The 12,614-nt window shown below is 46.9% G+C and overlaps 1 protein-coding gene across 1 annotated transcript in view; it reads right to left on the bottom strand.

Moving 5' to 3' along the window:
- LAMC2 (laminin subunit gamma 2) overlaps positions 1-12,614 on the bottom strand; it is a 55,848-nt gene that overhangs the window by 22,896 nt on the left and 20,338 nt on the right. The window contains exons 2-4 of the mRNA XM_047077302.1: positions 12,095-12,283; positions 3,942-4,077; positions 910-1,008 (exon numbers count right to left, since the gene is read on the bottom strand). Of these exons, the coding sequence (XP_046933258.1) occupies positions 910-1,008; positions 3,942-4,077; positions 12,095-12,283 (424 nt within the window). The remainder of the gene's footprint in view (positions 1-909; positions 1,009-3,941; positions 4,078-12,094; positions 12,284-12,614) is intronic.

Raw genomic sequence — 12,614 nt, 5'->3', positions numbered from 1 at the left:
TGGTGATGCTGATGACATTTATGGTATGTGCTTTTCTATTTCTGTCCTACACTTCGAACTTAAAAACCTTTCAACAAGTGACTCCTCTTTTCACGCTTTTCCATACCCCCACCTCAGCCCCAAGGAACTCCCTGAAAACACAAGCTGGGAATGTATCTGGAATTTTCTCTGCCCAGGTATAAGTGATTGTCAGAATGGCAAAGAACTGCTTTCTTTAAGGAAATGAGAAGAAAGCCTTTACCGCCTTTACCTCTTGGGCCAGCCTCACAGCACTCAGCTCACAACAATCTTAAAGGAGAGAAGAATTTTAGAAGTCTGGGCAGTCTGTCCTTAAGGAATATCTTGCAAGCAGCGACTGAGGGTGGATCGCTGTTTACTGTGCCACCTGCCCCAACATGGCTTGGGGCCCAACGGGCTCGTACGTCTCCCGGCTCATGTGTGTGCATGTAACCACTGTTCTGCCCCTGGGCGGCTCCTTTTCTGCACACGATGGTTCTATATGGCCATACACGGAGATATTTCCTCTTACAAGCATTTTCCCAACGTGCTTGATTAGGCCAGGTCTTTTCTGGGGCCCAGCTGAGTCATGTGACCTCACTGCATACCACCTTATATGGGAGCACCTAGGATTCGGAGTCAGCTGGCAAGGGGACTCACTGGGGCCCTGTGCCTCTGCGGCCCTTGTAAACAGATAGAAGGGGCCCACGGCAAGAGCATAGAGTCCAGTGAGACTCGGGGGCTCCGTGGTATTTTTTTAAAAGGCAAGTGTTTGAGGACAGAGGGCAGGACCGAGGTCCTCAGCATTTAAGTGTCCCTTTTCCACAACCACACTCGGAGGATAAAGCCTCATGCTAGTTGCCGGGGGACTCTCCCTCCCTGCTGTGTCTGAAGGGCCACGGCTACACACACCTATCACAGCGCTCTCCGGTGACAGCTGGCTTGCAGACACAGCGGCCTTCATCACAGGGCCCCGAGATGCCAGCTGGCTCGCAGTCACACTTGGAGTCTCTGGGAAAGAAGACAAAGAAAATGAGGGGTGTGTTTCCAAGGGCTTCTCAACTACACACCTAAAGATCATTTTAATGTCAGCAACTTAAGTTTTTCATCTTCCCTGATGCCTCCCTCAGCCATCTTTATCGGTGCTAATCTCTCGCAGACCCCGTAAGGGCTCATTTGTCTGTGTTCCTGCTCCTCTGATGGCGACAGCCAGTCCGTGAACTGTCTGCTACCAAGCCCTAAGGAGAGAAGGGGATTGCGCCAGAATGTGAACCAAATTCCTCACTAAACTGAGTAGTTTGGCTTGGTTTGGTTGGCTGTTTGGTTCAGTCGCTTTCTTGTCCTTTGCTTCTCTATTGCTTGATTCAGTGATGACTGCTTTCATCAGGACTAATCCCATCTACTTGGTATTGTACTTAATAGCTCTTTCTCTTGCTAATACTCCTATCAAGACACAATTCTCATTCCATGCAATTTAAAATGTACAACTGAAGGGGCGCCTGGGCAGCTCAGTCGGTTGAGCATCTAACTTTGGCTCAGATCATGATCTCACAGCTAGTGGGTTCGAGCCCTGCTCCGGGCTCTGTGCTAACAGCTCAGAGCCTGGAGCCTGCTTTTAGATTCTGTGTCTCCCTCTCTCTCTGCCCCTTGTGCTCTCTCTCTCTCAAAAACATTAAAATTTTAATGTACAATTCAATGGCTATTAGTAGGTTCTCAGAATTATACAACCATCTCCATTTTAGAACATTCCCATCACTCCAAAAAAAAAAAAAAAAAACCAAACAAAAAAACCTGTGCCCTTAGCAAATCACCCTCCACTTCCTCCCCCCCCCCCCCCAGCCCAGGCAACCACAAATCCACCTGCTGTCTCTATAGATCTGCCTGCTCTAAACATTATCTGTAAATGGAATCCTACAATCTTCGGCCTTTTTGTGTTTGGCTTCTTTCACTTAGTATGTTTTCAAGGTTCCTCCAGGTATCAATTTTTTATGGCTGAATACAGTTCTGTCATATGGATAGACTACATTTTGTTTATCCATTCAACAGCTGATGGACATTTGGGTTTAGCTATCATGAATAATGCTACAAACATTTGTGTACAAGTTTCTATGCAGAGATGGATGTTTTCATATTTCTTGAGTGTATTTCTAGGAGTGGAATTGCCGAGTTTGGTTTTTTTTTCCTTTTTTGCAAGACCTTCTCAGTGGAGTCAATGTTTCCATTTAATTTTGATGCAATCTGTCTCGTGCAGACTAGTGCTTTGGCTAGTAACTAGTGTCACTCAGATGGGCACATAGTCACATGTGCCTATATTGTGGGTCTAAAGCCAAATATGCTGTCTTTTCCCTACTGTTCTGTTCCTCTTCTGACTTCCCTTTGATCCCATCCAAATCCTACCCAAGCCTGGATTGGACTCCCCTCACCCCCTCACATTTCTCATCCAATCAGATTCCAGGTCCTGTCAGGCTCCCTGAAGATCCCTTCCCCAGTGTGGGAAAGTGGATCTTTCACTTGCAAGGGTCCCCTCCTGTCCTTAGCCCCACCACATGACTAACTGGACCCTCTGACAAACATTATACAACATCTAGTGGTTGCTAAGCACCAGAGACCCTAAGAAATGGGGTCCTGGTCTCTAGGAGTCTCAAGGCAGGGCAGAGCTTGAACAACGATGGCAGTGGAGCATAAGGCCAGCTGGAGCCAAGCAGGAGCACAGCCTGTGTGCCTCCCCCCCCCGCTCTGGGCACTGGGAACACAGTGAACAAGACAAAGCCGACATGGAGCTTCCAGTCTAGTGGGAGAGACAAATACGTAAAGAAAATGAGGGATGTGAAGTAACAACGGTCAGAACACAGAAGGTGGAAAGGCCTCTGTGGAGAGTGGATGAGGTGAGGATAGAGCCTGTGAAACTCCCTGTGGCCCTGTAGGAAGCGGGAGTGCTCTAGGCCAGGTCCAAGATCGCTTGGCTTAGCTCCTCTGAAGAAGGGAAGGCAGGCTGGTAGGGCTGGAGTGCAGGGGGCCAGGGGGAGCTCACTGCTGACGGCACAGAGGGCAGAGGATGTTGTAGGGCCCTGCTGGGCCTGCGTAAGAAGTTCGTCTCATTCAGAGTGGGAAAGGGAGCTACTGGAGGGTTGCAAGCAAAATGATATGATCGACTTCATATTTTATAAAGCATTTCCAAAGGGACACTGGACTGAGGGAAGGGTCTCTGAAGACCATGTAAAAGGGGCAGGGAAGGCCAGAAGAGAACAGTCTGTGTGGAGGCCCAACAGGTGAGAGAACTTGGGACAGTGGTCACCAGGCCGGTGCAAGCATGGCTGGAGGGCGTTCTCCCACGGGCAAGGTGCTAGAAAAGGGGGCAAACGGGAAATGATCCTCTGTGGGCACCCCCTAGCTAATGGCTCCCCTGCCAAGCTCCCCTTCCCCTAGTGTCTGTCTGCTGGCTCTGCAGCTCTGTGGACTGCTTAGGTGACTGATAATGTGTGCTCCCTCCTCTTCCAGAAAAGCCTCTGAAGAGGGATGGAGGACGCTTCAAACTATAGGAATAAAATAGTGCAGAAAAATTTCTCTAGCCCAGTTCATGTTGGGTTGAAATGGGTCCCAGGTAAGAATCTGAAGGACTCTTTACCTCCATCCTGGTTCATCTAAACTGCGGGCAATCCTCAGGGTGGAGAACGTGGGTTCCAGAGCCAAAACTCTGGGCCTAAATATTAGTCCACCCTCACCAGTAATATTGGGCAAACTTAACCTCCTGGGGGCAAATTTCTGTCTTTAACATGAGCTAATCCCAGCCTCCAAGGGTTATTGTGAGGATCACGTGCCATAACCCACATGAAGTCCTCAAGCAGCGTTTGGCACACAGTTAGTACTCAGTAAAGTGGCCACTGATGTCACGGTCATTGTCATCACTCATGGCAGAAGCTGCAGTGGTGGGTGCAGGTGCTTACCGTGGCCTCTGGTCCTGGGTGCACCCAGCATCGGTGAGTGTGTGGAAGCCTGGCAGACACCGGTCACACCTGTCTCCTGTCACACCTGGTTTACAGCTGCACCGTCCAGAGTTGTCACATCGAGCACTGAGAGCACCTGTAACCCGACGGGGTCGGGGGGGAAAAGGGAAGAAGAAAAGGAAATACCTAATCTATTTGGCATTAGGAAACAACTGTGTGGCCCCGTGGGAGCACAAGGAATATCCACCACCTGCTGCCGCTAATAAATTCCACGTTGTCTGAGTACATGTCCACCCACCGGGGCAAGGTTTCACGGCCAAGGATGGCTTCTTCAGGCGAAGAAGCGGAAATTACTCTTGAAGGCAGGCATTTTTACTTAGTATCTGTTCTGATTTGAACATTAGTGTGTAGGCCACTGCCTTGTAAGTTGAATCCTGGAGATCTCAAGAAGAGGGAAAATTTGAGCACATCAGCCTCCTCAAAGAGAATCGGTAGGAGAAAGTGAGCAATGCCTTCCCTTATTCCTGGCAGGCAAAAGCTGTATTTTAAGTGTCCATGCTTGAACAGTGTGATTCTTGAGTGTGAAGAGGCTTCCTAATCTAAAAATCTGTACCTACCCAGAGCGGAAGACATTCTCGTCCTTGGTGCTATCTCCCCTTCCCTGTGCATCGTACCCGCTTAGTACATATGGCATTTGCCCTGTGATCAGTTTTGTACAGACGTGCTCATACTGGTCAGCGGGCCCTCTCAGACTGAGAGTTGCTGAGAGAACGGTGCTGAGGACAGCAACTGTGCCACTACAGAAGCCGGACTCTTCTCCATTCTCACTGCCTTCCCTTCCCCCGCCACAGTTCAAGCCTCTGTCTTTTCTCCCAGGACCCGGCCTCCCACTCTCTCTCTTCCCGGCCTCCCACTCTCTCTCTTCCCGGCCTCCCACTCTCTCTCTTCCCGGCCTCCCACTCTCTCTCTTCCCGGCCTCCCACTCTCTCTCTTCCCGGCCTCCCACTCTCTCTCTTCCCGGCCTCCCACTCTCTCTCTTCCCGGCCTCCCACTCTCTCTCTTCCCGGCCTCCCACTCTCTCTCTTCCCGGCCTCCATCCTTGTCTCCTTTCTCTCCTCTCATCCTCCTTTAAAAATGGAATTCATCTTGGGGTGCCTGGGTGGCTCAGTCAGTTAAGCATCCAACTTCGGCTCAGGTCATGATCTCACAGTTCCATGGGCTCGAGCCTTGCATCAAGCTCTGTGCTGACAGCTCGGAGCCTGGAGCCTGCTTCGGATTCTGTCTCTCCCTCTGTCTCTGCACACGCCCCCACCCCGGCTCATCCTCTGTCTCTCAAAAATAAAACATTAAAAAAAATGGAATTTATTTTTAAATGGGTGGTTCAGTTGGTTAAGTGTCCAACTCTTGATTTTTGGCTCAGGTCATGATCTCACAGTTCATGGGTTTGAGCCCCATGTCAGGCTCTGGGCTGACTGCACACAGCCTGCTTAGGATTCTGTCATCCCCCTCATCCCCTGCCCTTCCCTTCCCTTCCACTTGCGTGTTCTCCCTCTCTCAAAATAAACATTAAACATTTAAAAATTGAATTCCGATCACATTACTCATCTGTTTAGTCCTCTGGTGGCTCCCCACTGTAAGCAGCATAAAATGCAAACTATATCATGGCCCACAAGACTCAACTCTCCTTCCTTCCTTCCGCTCCCAGCCCCCCAGCCTTGCTGGTAGAACGTGCCAGACTGCTTCTCCCCTCAGGCACCTGCACTTGCTGCTCCCCTGGCCTGGAACCCTCCTTCCCCAGAGCGTCCCCTGATTGGCCCATCCTTGGCTCTCCGGTCCTGAGTTACTTACTACTTCTCTAGTGAAATCTTCTTGGATCCCCAAATCTAAAATCTCCATCCCACCACTACCATAGTCCTGCTTCCTCAGGATTCCCTCAGTCTGTGTTCCCTGCTGTCCCCAGTGCCCAGGACAGAGCCCGACGTAGAGGAGATGCCCAGAAATCTGTCGGATGAAACCATGTACGCCGTGAAAGAGGTCGGGGCTGTTGGGAGAGGGCCAAAGGTAGCAAAAGCTGAGCAGGAAGGTGGTGAGAAGTGTACCTCCCCTACTTGACGATTGCCCTGTGCTGGCAGAATGATCAAATAATCCGCCTGTCTCAGCAGACCGTAGTAGCTGGTACCAAGCCGACAGGACACTAACCAGTTGCTCCTTTCTTTCTAATCAGTTATTTGAATTTTTAATTCACTGGTAGATACAATTCAAATCGATAAAGGTATTGGCTCTGCACCTACATAAAGGTTTTTATGCCATCTGTGGAACATGAACAACATCAGTCACACTCAGAGCTGGTGGAAGACCCCATGTCAACTCTGTAAAGCTTGAAGGGGCCCTTCTACTCTACAAGCTGTCAGCCAACACAGCTAAGAAGGAAAGCTGTTTTTGAATTATGCTCTGATAAGTAACATTCAACAGGAGACATCCCTCTTTATTTAAAAAAAACACTAAACGTTTATTTTTGAGAGACAGAATGCGAGCAGGGGGAGGGACAGAGAGAGAGAAAGGGAGAGAAGGAATCCAAAGCAGGCTCCAGGCTCCAAACTGTCAGGACAGAGCCTGCCGCAGGGCTCAAACCCACAAATGGTGAGATCATGACCTGAGCCAAAGTCCTGAGCCACTCAGGAGCCCCAAGACATCTCTCTTTAATACAATTAGTTGTTTTCTTTGTTTAACACAAATGGGTGTTGATGGGTTCAGAAACACTTTTTTTTCTCCATTCCAATTTATGGAAATCACGCTTTTGACTTAAGACCATTCTCCCTGCAGGGGTGCCTGGGTGGCTCCATCGGTTGGGCGTCCATTTTGGCTCAGGTCATGATCTCGCAGTTTGTGGGTTCGATCCCTGGGTCAGGCTCTGTGCTGACAGCTCATAGCATGGAGCCTGCTTCAGATTCTGTGTCTCAGTCTCTCTCTCTGCCCCTCCCCCACTTGTGCTGTCTTTGTCTCTCAAAAATAAATGTGAAAAAAATTTTTTAAATTCTCCCTGCAGTAATTTTTCAGAAATGAGTTATTCTTAGAAAATGGAAAAGACTGTACTTTGCTTTGGACTCTGGCCTACATAGACCAAAATGGTTATTCTACAAAACACCGTTCTGAGGGAAATTAATGCTCTCACGAAAATAGGCATTCTATGTTCAAAAGAGTTCGGGAAATGGTACACTCTAGGCCTTTCAGAGACTTATAACTTCATTCAGTAGGCATGACACTTGTTTAACTCTTAAGGCCAGTGTTTCCAACCATTATTTGACATTCTTACAGGCCACGCCTATTATCTTGAACACTGTGCTCTACAGGACATTATCTAGAGAATTCTGCTCTAGAAACTGGGGGTCAAAGTGCCCAGACTTTGAAATCCAACAACTCTCCCTTCAAAACCAGCTCTGCCACTTAGCTCTGTGTCCTTGGGTAAACTGCTTACTCATCGCTTATTTTAAGTGAGGGTAACAGCCTATGCCTCATGGAGCTGTTGCAAGACTTTGAACTAAAATATATAAAGGCCTAATTTAGTGTCTCGCACGTAATGGGCACTGGAAGAATGTAGTTTACGCTGCTATCTCAAGGCCTCCCGCAAACCTTGACACATGTGCACGGGTCCTTACTGTGAAAGTGACTACTTTAGTTCACATTCTAAAACTGCCAAAATAATAGCACTGGGTTTTCAAAGTTTCTCATTAAAATAAAAACCCTTGTCCCAATTCCTACATTGTGAGTTGCTTTTAGGGATTGTGAATAACTGGGTTGAAAGAACAAAATAGCTTCCTGTTTTGTGTCCCAATAAGCTCTTTTAGGGCTTATATAGTTTCTGTGCATCTGAGGGTTCAAGAAGTTATTCTAAAATGATTACTATTTAAAAAATAGCAAATTAAGGGGCACCTGGGTGGCTCAGTCAGTTGAGCGTTCGACTTCAGCTCAGGTCATGATCTCACTGTTCATGGGTTTGAGCCCTGCGTCAGGCTCTGTGCTGACAGTTTGGAGCCTGGAGCCTGCTTTGGATTCTGTGTGTCTGTTGTCTGTCTGTCTGTCTGTCTCTCTCTCTCTGCCCCTCCCCTGCTTGTGCTGTTTGTCTCAAAAATGTTAAATTTTTTTGATAAATAGTAAACAAGAGGGTATGTCCATTTGAGAACCCTTTACACACACACACACTTGTATTTTAAAGTAACAAGAATTTAAGAATTATAAGTTATTTAAGACCTGTTTTGGGACACCTGGGTGACTCAGTTAAGCGTCCGACTTTGGCTTAGGTCATGATCTCACGGTTCATGAGTTCAAGTCCCACTTCGGATTCTGTGTCTGCCTCTGCCTGCCTCTGTGCCTGTCTCTCTCTCTCTCTCTCTCTCTCTCTCTCTCTCTCTCTCTCTCTCTCTCTCTCAAAAATAAAACATTAAGAAAAATTAAGGCATGTTTTCAATAATAACCAAAATGTTGTAATCCATTGTCAGGATCATAAATATGTAAATAATAATTAAGAGAACAAGGCCAGTATCCTTGATGTCCATACAGGTCTCAAGAACTTAGGTGTCATGGAAAGAAAAAACCACACATGTATGTACAGTGAATTTCAAAATATTTGCAAAAGGTTTTCAGGGCTTTTACATACATGGTTATAAGAGTTGAGAACTCAGCCCTGTTGCTGAACCCACAAAGTCCTCACCTAAAAATAAGCCTGGCTGCTATATTTATGAGAAACTGATGTGACATCCAAAATCTGTGACCACTTTGGGGATTACTGATGCTGTTGGCTTCATTCACCATACATGGAATGATTGCATTTTTTGGTAAGGTGTGTTCTTCATTTTGAGATTGAATATATGATAAATTCCCTTGTAGGTGATGCATATCTTCTGGCTGACTGGGAGACTGAGAAATCCCATAGGGAATTAAATTTGTGCCACTGGGCTAGGAATCTGGGCAGCCACAGTGTCGTGGGAGACGGCACAGGGTGGGAACCGTCTCTGTCACTAACATGCCACTCAGGCTCGCAGGTCAGACTCTGGAACGTCACCTTCTTCGTGTCCATAACGGTGGGTGGAGCGTGCTAACACCTGCAGGTTGTCAAGTTGTTATGAACACTGAAGAAGATATAGCCTATAAAAATATTCTGGAAAAATATAAAGCACTACCCAGATCTTAGGAAATGAGATCCATGAAGCTTTTCCTGGACATCTAACTGTCTGATGTTGGGGATAAAAGAACAGCGTTCTGATGCTTTATTTGTTCATATGGAAGGAATAAGAGAATAGTTCTCCATCAGAACTCTGGATTATAACTTTAGCTTTTGCAATTGCTTGTTAGAGGACTGGAGTCCATCAGCTCCTCTAGGCCTCCCTTTCCCCACTCTTTAAAAGACATTTGAAAAGTTCACTGCCAATTTCAGGCTATTAATAAGAAAATAAAATGCTAATAGTTTCAGACCAAATATATGGCCTTGACAGCATTCCTTCTAAAGTAGAATGTAACTTAAAAAAGCCGGTGTCCCAGGAAACTGCCACACTGATCTGTCCTAATTAAAAAAAAAAAGAAAAATCAACTACAACTTACTGAGTTGTCTACCACGTGCTTAACACAATTCTCACACAATCCTGTGGTGGGAAGAGCATGATGTCCCCCTTCTACAGATGGGGACACAGGGGCAGCAAGCAGTGAAGGGACATGCCCGGAATGACACAGCAGAAGCGGAAGTACCAAGATTTGAACCCAGGCTCTCTGGCTCCAAAACCCACCACTAGTCTTTACATTACCATCTTTGATGTCAGTGCACCTGGGGCTGGCCACCTAGCTACACAACCTTCAGCAAATTTCTTCACCCCCCTCTCTAAGGCCCTGCCACCTCATCCGTAAAATGGACATAATAGCACCCTCTTCATATGGTTATTTGTGAAGATTAAATTAATTGCTGGATGAAAGCATCTAGCAAAGTGCCTGGCACAGAGAAAGTGGGTAATGCATGTTAGGGATCATATAAGCTATAACTCATTGTTGGGCTCCTCCTCTGTCTACCAAGATGTTCACACTGAGCCTGGGATGTATACCCCCCAAAGGCAAAGAAAAAGCCAGGCTCATGGATGCTGGGCAAGCAATGGACTCGAGTGAAAAAGAGATGGTGCGGCAAATCCTTCATTACCATCTCTCAGCCACGTGGCAGCCTCCTTGTCTACTGCACGGACTAATAACCTTGTCTTCAGGCCAGGCTCTCCAGCTAAGTTAATTAAGTTTCTAATTACATTCTCGCTGATCGTCTTGCTGGGATGACACAACTCCAGTGACTCACAATGAAGCTGCATATCCTAAAGGGTTCTGGGCTTTTCAGAAGGGTTGAATGCCCACTAACATGGAATAACTTTTAAAGAACTTCATAAAGAAAAATTAATTCACAAGAATTGCTAAATCCAAAAGATTCTGGATGCTGACCCTATGCCACAAAGCTGAGCAAATTGGACTCAAACACACCGTAACCGCAAGTTTGGTGAACTGGGAAGTGTTTGCTGGAATTTGGGTCTGCATCAGCCTGGGGTCATCCCCAGTGTTCTGTAATTCTAACACACTCTACCGGCATCTCCTGGCTAGACCAAAACCTGCCCATTTTTGCGTTCATTAAGCTGTTTATACCCATTAAGCACACTAACACTTATCCTATTATGCTGTTAAACACTTTCTAACAAAGAAGAGAAACAGATATTTCCAAAAAAGATAATAGACAAGGTATTCTAAAAAACCTCAACTTCTTTAACAGAACTACTGGTCTCTCCTTCTCTATATGTACTAACTTGTCTTTACTGTCCATGATGAATATAGCACAACACGTACATCTGTGTAGGCAAGAACTACCCACAGCTGTGCGAATACAGCACTGGGCGACATGTTTTAAAAAACAAAGGATTCCTGCTATGAACCAGCCATCTTGTAGGTATTTCCTATTTATTGATTGTATTTTCTTTTGTGAACAAACCCATCAAAGACTCTAATCTGCCTTTTTTTTTTTTTTGAGAGAGAGAGAGAGAGAGAGAAAGAGTGGGGGAGGGGCAGAGAGGGAGACTCTTAAGCAGACTCCGTGCTCAGCGGGATCTCACAACCCTGAGGTCATGACCCTGAGATCCTGACCTGAGCAGAAATCGAGAGGAGGATGCTTAACCAACTGAGCCACCCAGGCGCCCCTCTAATCTGCCTATTAATCAGGGTGTCTCTTGGACTAATACAACTTTATATTGCTAGCACCTACCATAGCACCAGAAACAGATTTTCCTATCCCTTTATTCTTCGAGAGGTTGGTCAAAGGCATTGCTATGGATGCACTGGAAGCCTACAAAGCTTCCTTTGTCCCTGGGCCAAACTGTCATCTGCCAGGGAAAGTAATCATGGGCCTCTTGCTACTAGAATTCAAGCCAACTGTGTCCTAAAGACTCCAGCTGATTCCTACAACCCAGACTTAAGACAGAAAAATGTGTTGCCTTTCAGATAGAAATGCTAAGACACTACACTACCAGTGTCTAGTAGATTCCCAATTGTTCTAGGTGTTGAACACCACTCTCTTGCCTTCCTGGCTTCTCTCTTCCTTCCCCCTCCCCCTCTCTCTCTATTTGCCTTTCCCCCAACTACTTTTTTTTGTTGTTTGTTTTTTTTAGCATAGTCAACACACAAGGTTACGTTAGTTTCAGGTGTACAACACAGTGATTCAACATCTCTGTAGGTCATGCTGTGTTCCCCCCAAGTGTAGCTACCACCTGTCACCATAGGACACTATCACAATATCACTGTATTCCCTCTCCCCTGCACCTATTTTGCCCATCCCCCCCACCTCCCCTCCCTTCTGGCAACCATTGGTTGGTTCTCTGTATAGGTCTGATTCTGCCCCCCCCTTTTTTAAATTTATTTAATGTCTACACCCAACATGAGGCTCAAACTCGCCACCCCAAGATCGAGTCGCCCAATCTTCTGACTGAGCCAGCCAGGCTCCCCTGATTCTGCTTTTTTGTTTACTCATTTGTGGGTTTTCTTTAATTCCGCTTAGGAGTGGAATCATATGGTGTTTGTCTTTCTCAGTCTGACTCCTCTCACTCAACATACTACCCTCCAGGTCTGTTCTTGCTGTCGCACATTACCTCTGGGGTTACAGTTGCAGGGTAAGCAGCGATCCCTCTCTCTCTGTCGGTAGAACCCCTCCTTGCACCTCTCACAGTGAACGCCATCGGTGTTGTCAATGCAGTTGAGGCAGCGGAACCCGTTGCCTGTCTGTCTGTGAAGCTCCTGATCAAAGATGCATTGGCTGGACTTCCCACTGCAATCACAGACTAGGGATGGGGGGAGAAAAAGACCTCGCTAGTAAAAAGCTCAGAGACAATGTTATCATTAATGTAAACTATGCGCAGGGTACTAAATATTCACGCCAGCTACTTGGAGTAAGGTAAGGATGACATGGGTCGAAGGAAGGTTGGGAGAGTCTCTGCCCCACCCAAAGGGAGCAGCAGCATGCTGGGGCAGGGGGGTCGCTGTCAGGGAGAACGTGAGCTCAGGGTTGCCCGACTGTCCCATTCCTCAAGAGACACCAAAAATCTTACGTTATGTATTTTTTTTAATGTTTATTTTTGAGAGAGACCCAGAGCATGAGCAGGGGAGGGGCAG

This window comes from Lynx rufus, unplaced genomic scaffold (assembly GCF_022079265.1).
Source record: "Lynx rufus isolate CCGP_SWC_20201006 ecotype Redwood Valley unplaced genomic scaffold, mLynRuf1.p SCAF_15, whole genome shotgun sequence".
NCBI lineage: Eukaryota > Metazoa > Chordata > Mammalia > Carnivora > Felidae > Lynx > Lynx rufus.
Note: the sequence above shows the minus strand (reverse complement) of the source record. Positions and strands in the feature narration are given on the sequence as shown.